The sequence below is a fragment of the Venturia canescens genome, chromosome 5 (assembly GCF_019457755.1).
Source record: "Venturia canescens isolate UGA chromosome 5, ASM1945775v1, whole genome shotgun sequence".
Taxonomy (NCBI): domain Eukaryota; kingdom Metazoa; phylum Arthropoda; class Insecta; order Hymenoptera; family Ichneumonidae; genus Venturia; species Venturia canescens.
In genome coordinates, this window is record NC_057425.1 from 13,319,123 (window position 1) to 13,336,753 (window position 17,631).

The 17,631-nt window shown below is 34.9% G+C and overlaps 2 protein-coding genes across 7 annotated transcripts; one reads left to right on the forward strand and one right to left on the reverse strand.

The window, feature by feature from the left end:
* Position 1: 1 nt before the first annotated feature.
* On the reverse strand, positions 2-7,443 carry LOC122411701 (zinc finger protein 41-like). The gene is made up of 14 exons (XM_043420702.1): positions 7,240-7,443; positions 6,471-6,741; positions 6,148-6,269; positions 5,932-6,050; positions 5,539-5,681; positions 5,292-5,460; positions 4,659-5,214; positions 4,061-4,395; positions 3,619-3,965; positions 3,453-3,526; positions 3,130-3,355; positions 2,755-2,942; positions 2,375-2,629; positions 2-794 (listed from the first exon to the last, which is right to left on the reverse strand). The coding sequence occupies exons 1-14, from the start codon at positions 7,375-7,377 to the stop codon at positions 615-617; spliced, it is 3,123 nt and encodes a 1,040-aa protein (XP_043276637.1). The 5' UTR covers positions 7,378-7,443; the 3' UTR covers positions 2-614.
* Positions 7,121-17,541, forward strand: Esyt2 (extended synaptotagmin-like protein 2). 6 transcript variants are annotated; one of them, XM_043420706.1, is made up of 17 exons: positions 7,121-7,247; positions 8,324-8,802; positions 9,317-9,457; positions 9,558-9,634; positions 9,712-9,778; positions 9,857-10,002; positions 10,081-10,201; positions 10,358-10,528; positions 12,708-12,808; positions 14,259-14,307; positions 14,392-14,481; positions 14,556-14,642; positions 14,750-14,908; positions 14,993-15,145; positions 15,521-15,644; positions 15,822-16,122; positions 16,329-17,541. In XM_043420706.1, exons 2-17 carry the CDS (start codon positions 8,401-8,403, stop codon positions 16,654-16,656), a joined length of 2,517 nt encoding a protein of 838 aa, XP_043276641.1. In that variant the 5' UTR covers positions 7,121-7,247; positions 8,324-8,400; the 3' UTR covers positions 16,657-17,541. The 6 variants fall into 6 exon arrangements, with proteins under 6 accessions (XP_043276641.1, XP_043276642.1, XP_043276644.1 ...); XM_043420707.1 differs by having other exon boundaries at positions 7,167-7,218; XM_043420709.1 differs by lacking the exons at positions 7,121-7,247; positions 12,708-12,808 and adding exons at positions 7,908-8,056; positions 11,112-11,197.
* The last annotated feature ends 90 nt before the right edge of the window (positions 17,542-17,631 follow it).

Here is a 17,631-nt window from a genome sequence, read left to right on the forward strand (position 1 = left end):
CTTGATGAAAATGTGTGAGCGATTTTATTGTTTTTTTTTTTCCCCACCTCATTCAACTCGACATTTACAAATGATTCGGTTGATCTTCGAAAGTAAATAAAATATATAATATTTACAAAAAGAAAAGAAAAATTTGTATTTACTAAATATGTACAGAAGTGGCGGTCGATTTTCAAGTCGTTCGCCCCGTGCTTCGTTGCTTTTATAATCACTTTTAAATTTATACTTCAAACACGGTAAGTCCAATTAGTAGATATATCGCAGCTCTGTGATCAACACTTGGAAATTTTCGTTCTTCATTCCACTGCAGCGGTTCTCATAATGCAGAGAATAAAAATATATTGTTACTACCAAGACGCTTAACTAGCGCGCTACAATGAGAGTATAATTATTCTTTGCTATCATTTACTATATGCACCTACGTATAGATGAGGATTGTATAATAAAAAAAAAAATAATAATAATAATAGTCGTTCATAGAAGGGAAACAACCACGATTTAGAGTTTCGATGAATTTCTCAGTCAATTCCAGTCTCTATTGATTAATTCTGATCGAGCATTCCCCTTCTTTGTGGACAAATCTCTTCAGGATTCATCATGGTTTTATAGTCATCTTAAACTATTGTCAAATACTCTGACGTCAGCTGCATGGGGTCGACGTGATACGACGTTACGAGACGAACTTTTTGACCGTCCTGGGTTGTAAATTCAATCGTTTGAGCACCGTCGTCGATCTCGGGCTCACCCGCCATTTGGTTCACTGCCGCTACAACCGTTGCATCCGTGTCTTCATCCTGGTAACAAATTTTGTGTTTTTTGACTAAATAAAATGCTCAGTACAGAAAATATATTACGTCAATAAGGTAGGAAAGTGAACTTTTCAAATCGCGAATAAAATCGTCCCCCAAGCCGAATGCACAAACGGCAAACTAACATCATTAGTGCTTTTATTACCGTGCATCAAATACTTTTCTTCACCATACCTTCGCGGAAATTTTGACTCATGAAAATCGGAAGAGCTGGATTTTTCGCAGAGGTATCGAGAACATTCTATTATATGCAATTTCAAATTTATTAGAGGCTGTTTGCTATCTTTTTTTCGTGAATTTGGATATCAAGAGACTCTATAGTCTTGACCAATGCATTCGCAGTTTCTGTCTTGTCCCATATAATTTATGATGGAATAAAAGGATTTTCAATATTTCGCAATGCAATGGGATTTCTTCTCGAGTTTACGAAAAGTTTTTGATTTCAATGACATTTACAGCAATGCATTGAAAATTAATCTCTAATAATTATTTTTCACGAAATTTGACGTCGTTTCCATGCAGAATTGGAAGATTTATTCGGGCAAATGAAGTTTATTTCGTAATTACTAAAAAAATATTTTTACGTCCAATCCATGTAAGGAATATTCCATTAATTGCGAAATGTTTTCGAAAATTTGATCAAACAGTCAATGTTTAATTCTCTCGAGTAAAACTTGTGTCGAAATTCAAGAAATTAAGGTTAATGACAAATTTCCACTGTGTATTTTAAAACCATAGAAAAACCTTTTCCACAAGCAACGCAATTTCGAAATTTCATTTTTCAAAACGAATCTTTCGTGGCAATTAACAAGCAGGAAACTAATGGAAAGATTACTTCATCATTACAAAATCATGGAAAATCTTTTTAAAAATTTCAACATTGAACAAAAAAATTAGATCAAATCACATCATCAATTAAGGAGTTTCGGTACAGGCGATACAATGTTGCCATGCTAAACCATGCTAAAAGCATAAAAAATTTCAAAAAGTTCAAAATTTTATAAAATTTGGTGAACATATTCTTTAGTGCCAAATTTGACAATACAAATTTTTTAAGATTTTTCTTCTTCACAGTTATCGAGTAATTGATCACTAAAGTTGACGTGTATAAGCATAGCGTTTCCATATATATAGGTATACATTCCGGGCATAAGAAATCTGCTTTAATGCGTAATTACTCGATAACTAAGTAGAAGAAAATTTTGAAAAAATTTGTGTCTTCGCACTTGATGTTGAAGAACATTATCACCAAATTTGATCAATTTCTTAATATTTAGACTTTTGAACCGAAACTCCTTAAGGTGATGGAGCAATCGCTATCTTGCCACCGTGAGTGTGAGAGAGATAGCTGCAATTTTCGAAATTGAATATGTTCGACACGGTTCGATCAATAAAAAAAAGCCCCTGTCAGCGTATTTTTGCCATCTTTCCGCGTCCGCTGACAGAGCCTTTTTTTGATTAGTCAAACGACAGCGGAGGATTTTCATTTCGAAAATTCGAGGTGAGATTAGTCGACTGATCCATGCTCTTAAGTCTCGTTCTATGAAAAGGATTTTCTCATTTACCTCCAAAGCCTTCACAATCGCTGCAGCGTCGCTGACAGTTGTCGAGCCGAGGTTTGATGCGGTCGAAACTGTCGTAACTGGTTCTTCCATTTCATCAACGTCTTGTTGAACTTGAACGTTCAATTGTTGAGCTAATTCATCAGAAACTCTGATCGCTTGCCCATCTGCCAATTCGCTGACAAATCTTCCACCTGCAAGTAATTGTCTAGCATCCTGTACTGAAAGAGGAATAGGATTGCCTTCTTCATCAGTGATCTAAAGCAAAAAGAAAACAACAATTTTATATATTTGGTTAACTTTTTGACCATGACTTTTTCTCAAAATTGAATCAATCGAATTAATTTATTAAATTATAGTCCGAAATTTGTTCTTTTTTTTACCTGGAGTTGGAGGTTTTGTTCGGCAAGTTCCATTTCGATTTGTTCCGCTGGATCTTCCTGTTCTTCCTCTTGAGCATTTCGTTTACTTATCATCTGTACTGGCTCGGAAACGTCCAGTGTTGGCAGAGATTGTCTGTCTTCTACGCTCGTTGAAATACCCTCTTTTTCGTCCATCACTCCCACGTCGACTGATTTAAAGAACATAAAATTTGTATCATTTGTTATTTACGGAGTTTCTGATTTCCATATTCCACAAACAGAGAACAACTGTAGTGATAATCCTGGACATTGGAAAATTGTCCCACGTAAGATTCAAAATTTTTTTTCAAAGATGCATTTTTCCCGCTTCTCTTTCTCTACATATTAATTACTCACCGAAATGTAAAGTTCGAGATTGATTAGGATCATCCGGGTCTTGGTAAGACACATAGATGATTTGAGGAATCCCGTCTTCGGACGTTTCCTCCGGGCCAATAACTTGTGTCATATGGTCCCCCATTTCATCACTATCGTTTCCAGCTGGCAAGATTTGCCATAACTCGCTGTCATTTGATGCCTTTGACATTTCGTTGATGGCCACGATTTTGTTGTCTCGGTGTACCTGATTGATGGGGAGAAAACTCATATTTTTAAAAAATAATTCGATTGGAAAGAAATTCGTAATGAAATCGATCGAAAGTGTGTTTTGAAAATGTTACCTTTCGATGTTTCGTCAGGTTCGAACAATCCGCGAATGCTTTGCCACAAATCTCACAAGAATAAGGTTTTTCGCCTACAAGAATGAACCAATCATTTTAGCTATCTCATTTATTTAAAAAAATCGATATTTCCTATAGAAATAAATTTGAAAAATGTTGAAAGTACCTGTATGGAGTCGCAGATGTTTTTTCAGAGCCCATTGTTCTGTAAATCCACGATTACAGTGAGCGCATTGAAAAGGTCTTTCGCCCTTGTGTCTGCGAACGTGACATTTCCACGTGTCTTTGTGCAAAAATGTTTTGGCGCAAAATTCACATTTCCAGGGTCGTTCGCCAGTGTGACGTTTCACGTGAAGCTTAAATTGCGAAGAAGTTGTGAATTTGCGTCCGCAATGATCGCAGCAGTATGGTTTTTCGCCTGTGTGAATTCTCATGTGCTCTTGTAAATTTCCATTTTGGGAAAAACTCTTGTTGCACACTTGGCAGGAATAGGGTTTGTGACCTGTGTGCCATCTATTTTGAATTGATAAAAAGTTAGAGGAAACAAATCAAGAATCACAATGAATTTTGAAATTTTAAGGAGCAATCATCAAAATCCTGATCTTTACCTGTAATGCAACGTGAGACTGGTCTTGTGGGCAAATTGTTGTCCGCACAATTCGCAGGAATACTTTTTCTCTCCCGTGTGAGTAAATTGATGATTAATTAGATTGGCTTTGGTTTTGAAGCTTGCGTTACACGAGCCACACAAATACGGACGATCGTCCGAGTGCACCAACTGATGACGTTGCAAAAGTTGTTTATGCTTGAAACTTTTGCCACATTTGTTGCAAACGAAACGTCGTCCGTTGTGCTCCGCTTCTTTGTGGTAAATTACTGAGCTCGGATGATTCAATACTTTGCCGCAAACGTCACAAGGATAACCCTTGTCTGCTTTGTTCGTCTGCAAAAATATTTAATTTACTATTGAGAAATGAGAGCCGAGTCAAAAATTTTATTCGAACACGATTTGGGCATCCAATAACTCGACGAAAGTTTGAAATCCGGAATTTTTCATTCAGTGTTTGAATCTTCAATTGAAATAGAATAGTAAACAAAAAAATGCATTACACGTAAATCAGAGAAATGCCAAAAAATCTAAGATTTCTGAAAATTTTTGAAAATAAATATCAACAGTTCAACATAATGGAGGAAATTTTTAAATACCTCGTGAGTCAATTGATGTTCTTTCAAACTCGCTTGCTGAATAAATGTCTTATTGCAAACCGAACAAGCAAAAGGTTTGCCATCTTTTCCCGGAACGATTTTGCCACTAGTGACAAAACGTTCTTTAGAGGTAGAGGATTTTTTTGGTGACTCGGATTCAGAAGATTTGGCCTTGTTGAGTGAATTTTCAGGTTCTACTGAGCTCGATCGTTTTATCATTTCCTTGTTTTCAGTTTCAAGACTCTCTTTGCTATTTTCTCTTCTATTGTCTGTACTTTTTTCAAGTTTTTCTGGCCTTGATTTTTCCATACTTGAAGATTCACTTTTCAGTATTGGCGAGGTCAATTTTTTCAAGTGCGATATGTCGCAACTCGTTTGTTCAAAATTTTTCGTGTCGGATACCGATTCATTAAGATGCGGTTCATCAATTTCAATCCCGTCGATTATACCCTCACCACTGTGGCCAGTTGTTTTTTGATGAAGAGCACAATTTTCTCGGTTCGTAAATTGTTTCTTACATTCGGAGCATTGAAACTTTATCCCTTTATGAAAACTCCTTAAAAATAAACGCAAACGTGCCAGTTTAAATTTCAGTTCAGATTTTGAAAAATTAATAAAAAATTTTTTACTAACTTGTGCATTATGTATCGGCTCCTCTGGAGAAAACCTCGACCGCACAATTTGCAAGTGAACTTATTTTTACGTCTCCTCAGCTTTGGTCGTCCACGGCCACGAGAGCGATTTACAATAACCAGCTCACCCAAATCTTTGCCCTCTTCAGTCTCCAAGTGACCAATTATTTCTATTCATACAACATAATAATTTCATTCTCCAAAAGTTTTTTAATTGTCACATTTTGAAGATTTTAAAAAATTCTGACCTTCTTGGCCATCCGGTGATGGCACTTTGACTCTTTCTTCAGGGTCATCGATGACATTATCCGCACCATCGTCGTCGTCGTCAATAACTCCTTCCTCTTTGAATATTCTTTCCAGTTCTTTACCTTGTACTGCTTCTGAAAACCTAGATCGATCGGGAACGAGAATTTATTCAGTACTCCTAACAAAATAATGAATTCTTACAGAAACAACTTTTTTTGTATAATTTGTCTGTGGAATTTATACAAATTAGTTCAAAAATAACAACAAAACTACAAATTGATTTTTTCTTTTCAATAATACACTGCTCACATTGAAATTTTATGGGAATTTTAGTATTGTTCTATTTTATCATTGTCATTGTGTAATGTCTTACAAGGCATTATTCAATTTACCTCTTAGGAACTTTTCGTTTCCGTCGCCGCCTACCATCCCCATCAGTATCGTCAAGGTCATCCTCAATCTTTTCCTCATCTTCTTGGCTAACTCCATCCACAATGTCTTCCGCAAGATCCTGTTCAACAGTATTGGAAAAAAGAAGCATTTTGTATATAGACTGATCTTGGAAAAGTGGAAAAAATATGATTGCAATAGCATCGTGGTTTCATTACTTTGTCTTCAAGTTCAGAAGTGTTTTTAGGAGGCCGGCCTCGTTTTCTTCTTGGCTTATTGAGTCCTTCCATCTGTAAACTCATGTCATGCTCTGCTGCATACATCGAACCATCTGGGAGAACTGCAAATGAATGCAAAATACTGCATTTTTGTTGCTAAAATACTTTCTGAATAGAACTTGTTTTCAAAAAATTAGAAAACTCTTGAAACGTTTCCAAATGGAATTCCTGGTTTGAAGTACATTAGAAATTCAAACTTACCAATTTTATTACGTTTGAAATACGAACATGAGAAACTTTTTTTCAACTATTTAAATACTCACTCTTGATGATGATTTGTTGGGCAAATTCCTCATCACCATTCTCATTGTATAAATTTTCCAGTTCTGATGATTCAACATGGTTATCTAAATTTTCACGCTCATTCTTTAAACGTTCACGTTCACTTCTGCGTTGACATTCTACCTGTTCCTTCCACATCTCTCGTATCTTACGTTGGCCCTCAACGAGTAATTCAAAAAACTGCACTGTAGCTTCCAACTGAATATTACAGCCGGGACAAATGGTCCTTGGCAATTTTCCATCATCACGTATCTGCAGAATAACACATTTTCGATAAATTGTTAAATCACTGGAGTCTTCAATTGTGCATTTTGTTTTTAAACATAGCTAATTTTGATTTCGAAAAATTAACGATTTTGTCATTTTCGCCCAAAGGTATTAGAAATTTTTGAAAATCAGAAAGTTCACGACATATTCAACATAATAAAATTAACATAAAAGTGATCAGTTTCCATTTTTATGACGACGATATTTACTACCAATTGCAGATCGCAAAAAATGTAAATTTCATCGCAAAGTAGAATTTTTTCAAAAATTACGTTCGCAACATTGTTATTGTTTTTTTTTTCGTTGGCCCGTTTTCCTATCGAATTCATAATAAAATCTTGATTCATGTAGTAGATGTGGAATTCCGATTGCAGCGTGTGTGCAACGAAAATCAGTGGAACCACCATATTGCCGTGCGATAGGAAGTCAAGTTGGGGTCTTATTTTTTCGTCGTATGAAAATGTAAAAACTCGAATGTCGTACCTTTATTGGCAAGTAGCGATTAACCATCGAACTCAAATCAATCTCGTCACCGTCAACGGTGTATAATAATTCTCCATTTCCATTGTTTTCTGCACATAATCGACAGATAGCGGAGTCATAGAGCGATACTTCCACCATTTTTTTTTTCTTTTCGGATAAAAATGGCACGGTGCGTTCTGACGGAGCACTTGAGAAACAGACTAAGAGACAGAGAGAGAAAGAGAAAAGATAGACGTGACATGTCTAAGCATGTTGCCGGCGTGACCGGCAAAATCTTGAAAGATGTTTGTTAAAACGGTTACAAGTAAAAAAATTGATCTACTTTCAACAATGCCTAACTCCAACTTTACATTGGCTTATATTTTAACTGTTATCACCTTTTGTAGTTTGGTCATAAATAGTCAAAAAAAAATGTTCATCTGTTTTCCCGAAGGATAACCTATAAAAAAACTATAATTTTAATAAATTTGATTCTCGAATGAAAATAACTATTTTTATATTCTGTCATTATATTCAATATTTCGTCTTTAACATAATTTATTTTTTTGTTAATTTATATATTGCGACGATATTATGTGGAAAATTAATAATTATTTGTACCGACCGTAGATAAGACCTTGAAAGGGGATGAGTTTGTATGTGTGTGCACATATACATGCATACGAGACAAGTGTGCGTCGGTCGCAGAACAAATTTTAATATTTTTGAGCTGTTTTGAGCAATGACGTCATTTGCTTTCCTGTAGCAATAACTCCGGTTTGCCACTATTCAGTTTCATATGCGTGCTCTTGCGTTATTTTTATAATTTTTACCAGAGGTGAAATTTCCACTGTGTATACGAAATATAACTGTGAATTCGCGTTTTTTTTTCTATTACGCGGTAATTTAATTATAAAGTGGCGAAACAAAAGTTATATCAATTTCGTTATAAATTAAATAATATCATTTTTAAATGATTTCATTAGATATGAATCTGTTACTTAGTTTTATTCAGTATATGGCTTAGGAAAATTATTCAATACAGCTACGTAATATGCCAATTTTTAAATCTGTATTCAAATTCTCTTTCCTCATTGTTTTATAGATATGAAATATTGGGGTTGATTATTCTGAACTAACAATCGTGAACGAGCGAATTTTGTCTATATACAAATAGTCAAAATGTCCCTTGCAAATGGAGAGAGTGCCAAAGATGAAAATCCGGAGACCGCTTTGATAGAGGAAAAATCTTCTACCAAAGTTAAAGAAGATAAGTCAGAAGTACAACCGGTACCATGGCCTTACATGAGCATGTCATCTTTGGGCTTATCGCTTGCGATGAAACTTGCTGCAGTAGGAATCATCTGGAGTTGGGGTTACATGAATTTAAGCATTGGCTGGCTCGTTGCTCCTGTCGCGCTTGCTGTATGGAAATCTGAAAATACTCGAAACAACGAATTGAAAAGACTTACTGCGCAAGCTGCCGTGATGGCCAAAGAAAAGGATTTAATTATGAGCAGAATCGATGAATTGCCATCATGGGTTTACTTCCCAGACTTTGATAGAGCCGAATGGTTGAATCGGGTAATTACCTTTACTATCATTGGCAATCTATTGTGGTTGTTATAGAGATTCTACACTAGAGTCTAAATACCTGGGAATTTATTGAGAGATTGCTTTGAAATCATTCTTTATGTTGTTGCGTCAAAAATTTTTTATTTTTACTAATTGAAGACCGATATTTTTCTTCTTCAATTTGAAATTATTATTTTGTTCACTAATAATGAGCTTTATGATCTCTGATGGTTTTATCTGATGGAATCGTTCAGAAATTTTGAAAACTTTGAAAAATGGCACCGAAAGCAGATTTTTTAATAGAAAAGAATAATTCAAACACTGTTTCACACAAGTGTTTGATTTTTCTTTAAAAATCATATACATGTACATCTATGGTCTGAAAATTTCCTCTTTTTTTTTTAAATAGTCAGATACATCAATTATCAATATTATATAAAATCTTTATATGAACCTAACCATTTATTAACAATTGTCGATGCATTTCTTAATATTTTCACTATTATGTTCAATATTTTGACAGATATTGTTCAAGGTGTGGCCTGGCATGAATCATTTTGTCAGAGGAATTTTCAAGGAGACTATCCAGCCATCAATTGTTCAAGCACTTTCGGAATATAAATTGAAAGGTTTCAAATTTGAGAGATTAGTATTGGGACGTATTGTAAGTATGGATAAAAATAATTAACAATTTATCAATCAACGAACATTGTTTCTTATTAATTCATGATTGGGTGACGAGTCATTGTTTTTTATTATTACAGCCTCCTAAAGTGTACGGTATTAAAGTTTACGAAAAAAATACATCGAGGAATGAAATTATTCTCGATTGCGATATTTTGTGAGTTCAAATTGTCATGACTGTAGTTAGTTTCATAATTTCAATGAATGATGAGTAAAAATTGAATTTCTTTTCAGATATGCGGGTGACTGCGATATTTCTTTTTCATTTGGGAATCTAAAAGGTGGAATTCGCGATTTCCAGGTGAATTTTCCTAAAATCATTTTTATTACAGCTTCTTCGAAATTCGTTATGAAAAACTATGGAACTTTATTTTTCTAGCTTCGTGGCATAATTCGGGTCGTTATGAAGCCAATGCTCAATGTAGTTCCCCTCGTCGGTGGTGTTCAGGTGTTTTTTTTGAATAACCCATCCATTGATTTCAATCTTGTTGGTGCTGCTGATGTTCTCGATCTTCCTGGTTTCAAGTACGTTTTCATTGTTTTTTCAATATCGAAAGTCTTTGATTAAAAAAATTATTTATGATTGAAATAATTGTTTTGCAGTCAGGTATTACGAAAGGTAATTAAGGAGCAAGTAGCGGCAGTCATGGTGCTACCAAACAAACTCATTATTCCCCTCAGCGAAGAAGTTCCAGCAGAAACTCTAAAAATGCCCGAACCAGAGGTATGGATATTACGAAAAATTTCAAAATTTATTTTTCCACCTTTTAAGCATATTAATTTCAATTTAAAGAGGCGATTTCATACCTCGAGATGAAAATTTTTTGAGATGAAAAAAAAAACAAAATCGTAATTATTTCCCACGGTTACAACAAAATAGGGAATATTGAGAATTCACGTGGTGCAAGCGAAGCATTTGATGAAAAAAGACATCGGAGTTCTTGGAAAAGGAAAATCGGATCCTTACGCAGTGATAAACGTGGGCGCTCAAGAGTTCAGAACAAAAACGATAGACAACACGGTCGATCCGAAGTGGGATTATTGGTGCGAGGTAAAACGAACAATTTTTTCCAACATGGAAAGATGAAAAAATTTCTAAGCTCCGTTCAAATGCACGTGCTTTGCTGAACAAAAAATTTTGCATTCCACAAATTACTCATAATCAGTTTTATCTTTATTTTCGGTATCGATAAGGACTCGTGCCGCAAATTTTAAAAATCAGTCTAAGGCGAAAGGACTTTTAACACAATTTTTCTGGAATCTACAACTGATGCAAAACAAAACGAAATTTTTGGTTGCTTTTCTTTTTCGGAAGCGTGAAATTTACTAACTCATTAATTCGTTTCGTAATCACGATTCATTCTCTTTAAAATCTTTCAAAGGAAATCTCACGATTGTCCAAATTTTTCAATTTTTTCGGTAAAAAAATTTTTCCGTTCTGTTGATTTTCTCAGCGTCAATTTCCTTAATGAATTTTCATTATTTGTCCGTTGATGGTTTAACGCGTCCATGTGGAAGTTGTTCGATAAAATTACCTTTTTACATACTTTTGTAACGACAATTGAAATATTAGAAAACTCACAACCCGGGATTAGTGTGTATGTGATGTTATGCGTGATGTTGTATGGGATTAGTGTGTCGTGACATCCGCCATCGCCCAGCAGATGACCATATGCGTTTGGGACTATGACGATACTAAGGGTGACGAGAGTCTCGGCAGGTATGGCAATTCCGATTTATCGTTGTATCAATACTTCGACAAGAAAAATGTTGATACTTCTTTTTTCATCCCTCATCATTCGATGCTTCGTAGTTCGTGAAGTCAAAGGGGACAAATAGTAACTTGGATAGCAAAAATTGAGCTGTGAAACGTTAAAAAGTTGAAAAATTGGAATTTTATTTTTACCATTTTTCTCAGGTCTCATGTCAGATGTTCTTTTTTGTGCTCAAGTCTATTCCATGATTTCAAATCTTCCAAATACGTTCAATCATTTTTGCACCCTAATGGATTGGTTTTCTTGTTGGAAAGTTTGAAAAAATTGAGGCTCTTGAAAAAAATAGCTACGAAGAGTTGAATATTCCTGTTCCGAAGTATTCATCAAAATATTTTTTCTTCTTCCATTTTTGCATACTGCTTCGTCGAAAATCACCACTCGTTAGTAACCATAAATAGTAATCGACTGAAAAAATTCCTGTACGTAGTAAAAGTACCTCAAACAAATGATTCCCATTGATATTGTTACAGTCATTTGAATCTTTATACAGTTCCCATAAAGAATCCCACAAAAATTCGTTTTCGTGACTGATCGTAGAAATAACTCCACCAAAAATCTGTCATCCCTCCACAAATTTTAGTAAAAACCAAGAAAGCAATCATCAGCAATTCATTCATTATCGTAATTATACGTAACGAAGAATAAAGTCCAATCTATCAGAAAAAATGTACGTACATTTTAATAACTCAAATCCTAGAACGTAGTTTTCGGTAGAATCCTGGAGAAATAATTAGTGTAAATATTTGTGCCCCATTGAATCACGCATGAATGAATATAGGCAAAACGTCGCCAGACGTTGGGGCTGAAATCGATGTGCTTTTAAGAATTTATTTAGCAATTTCTGGTTTTTGGGCCTTAGGGATGAATCACACATGTTTGACAGGAAACATTTTTTTTCCTGTCAGAGCTCGAAATCTTCATTTTCAGTCTGTTCACTCATAATTTTTGCATATTTTCTTCAACATTTAAATCTGTCAATACATTGCTCATAATTAAGTTTCGGCATACAAACGTCCCCATCGCCTTGGGAATGACTCAATTTTTTTACACGTTTGCCTAATGAATAAAAAATTCTTTCCATGTGTAATTCACCTCGAGCTGGTGATTTTTGGGCATGTGGCAGTTTATTTTACGTATTTCATGTTATAACATGCATGTTTGAATGTCTGATATTAATAACCAATGCTTTGTATTTGCTTGATGCACAAATGGATTGTTATCTAATAATATATCGCGTCGTATTTTAATAAAATTGATTGAAAACAGCGTTCTCGTATGAGAACGATGAAAGTCCTTTGACCTGAAATTGAAAAAAAGGTTAAAATTTTGACCCTTCCTATTGTTTTCAGATATAAAATTAGAAAAATCTGCAAAGGTATTAGTGAACGTAAAGGAAAATTAGTTTAGTGCATACACGTTTAGATTTACATGTTTTTGCTCATGGTACAAATGCAGGCTGCGATCGATACACGAAGTATAGGGCTAAATGCTGCGGTGTCTGTTTGGGACTTGGATCCAAACATCGCTGGTATTGAGTCTGATGACTTACTTGGCAGGTAGTTAAGCATGCTGTGAAATATTAGTTTGAACAATAACACTGGGGTTTTCTTTTTTATTTTAATTTTTCAATATGAAGAATCCTCGATGTTTTTCAATAACATTGCAAAAGTTTTGAATTTTTCCCATGATAGAAATGAGCGTTTCTTAACAGTAAAGCAAAATTTCACAATTTTATGAGGCAGGTTTCCATGAGATCAAATACACAGGAATAGTGGAAACGATTGTGACATAAAATGCAAAAATATTGAAAACAAGCGAAAATAACATTGGATTTAAAGATAAATATTTCATATTGAAAGTTCCTTTGGTAAAATTTTTATTAAACTCAGTAATTTTATATGCTTGATTGAATGAAAAGTATACTTCGAGTCGTTTTACGCGTGATAAAAAACAGTGAAAGATCATTTTCAAAAATATTATTGAATAACGTTTTTGATGTACTAAAAAGAATAATCTAGTTAGTCCACCGAGCCTGCCTGGACAAGGCTAAAATCTGGTGGAAAAAAACCCTGTTTTTCTCATTTCCGCGATAACAAACTAAACGAGCTTGTGTGATAACAGTTTGTAGTGGAAGAATCCTCTGGTGGTTACAACAAGGTCGTCACCCAACTCTTTGACAGAGACAACACGGGCCAAGACGATCCCTTGGGCAGGTACTGCTAGTTGTACAAATTAAAGTGCATCACAACCAAGCATTTCAACCAGTCAAAATCGGAGAAATAACCAAAAAGTAGTTTTCGTTAGTTCCTTTCAAGTAGCGTAAATAGATATCTATTAAAAAACTATTTCTTTACATTCAAAACATTTGTTCTGACTGATTTTCATTTGCAACTTAAAATTGAATGTATTGAATGATGATGCATGGTAGAAAAATGATAAATTCATAAGAATCTCAAGAGTTTCAACATGTTTTTTTTTTTTTTTTTTTTTTTTTATGATCATTAGAATTTAAGAGATTAGAAAAAATTACATTTTTTATGAAGCCATTTGCACAAAAAATGCCCAGTGCTCTTAAATTCGTAAAAAATTGCAATTGCTTTCATTACCTGGCCGAATTTAAGGTAAAATTCTCTTGTAAAATTACACTTTCGGTGTTAGTTCTCACTGAGAATTGTCCAAACAGCAAAAATCGTCAATGAACACCTGACAATGAAACACCATTTTGCTAATAATTTTGCATGCTTAATATCGTGTGAAGTTTTTCACTTTTATTTTGCTCATTTGACGTTCATGATTTGAATAATAATTGCGAAATTGTTATTTCACTGCATTTTGTTGTTGCATGCTAACGCGTTTTGAAGTATGCTCGGTGCCACTTTCACTAAATTCATGGTCACATGAATCGGGATAATAAAAATACTTCGTAAACATATTGCAGTACAAGATTAAAAATTAAAAAAAAAAAAAAAACATTCGTTAATCAAATTTTTATGTCATTGGACACAGGGCCACTATCGAAGTTAGCCGCGTCAAGAGGAAGGGAATGATCGACACGGTGAGTCATCGTCGTGAAAAAATACTACAAAAAACCTCCACGAACATCGTTAGCAAACGAATTCGATTTTTTTTTAATTCGCAGTGGTTAACTCTTGAGTTTGCAAAACATGGGATGGTTCAACTGCGTCTGACTTGGTTGAAACTTTCAAAAGTTGCCAAAGATTTAGAGGCTGTAAGTGAATTTTTACCGGATTTCAACGAGGTTTCGTGACAACAGAAAAATTGAAATGATATTTTTGTTCTCAGGCGCTTATTGAAACACAACAACTCAGAGTCACATCAATGAGTACTGGCTGCCTCATCCTCTACGTTGATTCTGCGAAGAACTTACCGGTACGTGAAAAAACCATGAAACGAAGTGAATCAATGGAGAGCAATTCATGAAAATAAAAAGATTTGTTAATCTTTTTTGTAAATGTGATTTTTTTTAAATTTTATAGTGCCTTCGAGGCAGCAAACAACCAGACGTCTTTCTTGAAGCGAGTGTTGGATCCAAAACCGAGAGAACGAAGACGGTTCTCCGCTCCTGCGATCCAATTTGGGAACAAGGTTTCACATTTTTGGTTGGAAATCCAGAAACTGCAAGCCTCAACGTGAAGGTTAGTTTAACAATTTCATTCCCATCGATTTTTTTTAATCACCCTGAATACTTGTTACACGACAAATAATTTGTAAAATTCCAGATCTCGGACGAAAAAACCGGTATGAACGTCGGAACGATGAGTTATAATTTGGTTTCCCTCCTCAAAAAAAAAGATATGGAAGATATGCAGCAGCCTTACGACCTGCAAAGTGCCGGTCCTGACAGCAAACTCGTTTTGTCAATGTCCCTGAGGGTAAATTGCCAACAATTAGATAATCTATGCTCCCGGAATCTGTCAAACTCAACGATACTTTGCTTGAAGCTTTTTTTTGCGAATTTGGGTTCACAGAATTGTCAACACTACTTTCAAAATTTTTGCATTAAGACCTATTTGTAAAAGCAAATAGATTGACTAAATTTTAATTACAATTTAATTCAATTTTAATAACTGTTTTTTAGTTTTAATAATATAACTTAAAATGCGAAAACAATTTTTATTTGATTGTCACTTCAAAACGAAATAAAGTTGGCACAAAAAGTGTACGTTTCAAATCTTGATTTGTAAAATTCACGAAAACGAACACAAATTCTCAAGTCAACGACGCTTAAAGTGACAATTGCTCTTCAGATTCTGAAGTACGAGGATCCTCAGCCTACATCCGAAGCAGATGACGACGATCATGATATTAATGAATTGAACAAAAACATTGAGCGACAAGAATCAACAGTCAGCAGTTCGATATCAAACAGTGGTAAGAAAAATCGATACATTTTTAAGTATTAATGAAGCTTCTCTTAAAATAACATTGAATACTCAAAAAGTATTTTTTCAATCAATTTCAAATGCAGGCATCAGTTTCACTGGATTTACAAGATAAAATAAAATACAGAAAAATGTTCTTTTAATCGATTTCGCACATTTTCCACAGTTCCAACAACACCATTGCAAAAACAGCCTTCGAAAGAATCGGTGCACAGTGTATCACACAGCGCAGTGTCAACCACCGTGGGGGTTACAGCCCCTTCGGATTCTTTGAGCGAAGAACCGGTCGTTGAAGAAACCATGATGCCTTCGATGACTGCCGAAGCAATAGGCGCGCATCCCGGCTTGATTCACCGGCATCCTAGTCAAACCTCGTCAGTGGGGGAAGCTAAACTTGGCAGAATTCAACTGACGCTACGTTACAGCGTGCCGCGACAAAAGTTAGTCGTGGTGGTGCACAAAGTATCGTAAGTAGTAGTCCGAAGATATATTTTTTACAATGACGAATAAAAAATTTGGAAACTTTGGAAAATTTGAAAAGTTCGATTCTTTGAATAAATTGAGCGTCGTCATTGTCAATTTTGAGGGTTTCCACCCGTGACGATAACCAATACCTGGCCCGGCCACAATTTTTTACTCATTTATAAACGTCAATGATTTGAACTTTTTCCAGAAATTTGCCATTACCGCAAAATGATCCGTTCAACATACCAGATCCGTACGTGAAGCTTTATCTTTTACCGGATCGTCATAAAGAGACCAAGCGCAAAACTGCCGTGATGAAGGACAACGTGAATCCGACGTACGACGAGCAATTCGAATACGTTGTTTCCCAGGGTGATTTGAACACTCGAGTTTTGGAGATATCCGTGTGTACGCAAAAAGGTTGGCTATCGTCGGGGAGCAACGTTATGGGTCAGATATATTTGAATCTTTCGGACCTCGATATCACACGTGCCACGACAAGCTGGTACGATTTGTTGCCAGAAATGAAGGATTAAAAAGTCATCGGGAAAAAGAACGAAGCCTGCACTTACTGTTGCACGTGTTGTTCAAAATATAACAAGCTAAAACGCCTGATCAAAATTATATTGCGCTAAAAGTCGTCAAACTGTTTCTACGAAAAAAAAATGCGACAAGCTCAATCAAGATCTTTGTTAAGGAATTTTGTTTTCTCATTTCGTTAAAAACTTCATAGTTTATGGTCTCAGGCACGAGGAATACTTACATTGGGAACACTAACTCTAGGTTTATAAATTACGCAATTTTCGAAATTCCCCCCGACAATTCCGCTTGTGCATTCTTTTTGCTATGTTTCATATTTTACTTCTCATTATCATACAGTATTATTCTGCACTTCTGCTACACACGAGCTCCAAAATACAAATGAGATTTTCCACATAAATTCATCAACCATTTTTCGTTTAAAATCACGAAAGTTTATTTAATTTTTTACTAACTTTTTTTTTGACAACAGTCGTGTGATACACTCTCTACTTGAGATTATTGCAGGTTAAAATGAAAAAATAGAATTGAGACTCCATGATATTCATTCAGTACTGCCATCACTTTGCGCTGGTTGTGAAGTTTTTTCTTTCAATTTCGAAAATTGTAGCCCGCAGCCTCGAGTTTGAGCTAACATTCTATTCTTGCTAATTAACAACAATAACATTGATATATATTCAAATATGTATTGACTCGTACACTGTTGAGTCGAATATACACTCATTATATTTGTACGAGACGTTTTTGCTATAGTATATACTATTTATACATAAATACACTTAGAAACCAAACATGGAAACTTTGTGTGATTATGAAAAAAAAACATCAAGAAATTTGTTGAGTGCTGGCCATGGAAATAAAAATGTGCATTTACAATTCTACGCAATTCTTTATTCTCATTCATTGCCAAATCTCCGTATTAAGTTAAAAAAGCTTCAGGAACCTTTAGCCGAAAAATTATATAAAATGGA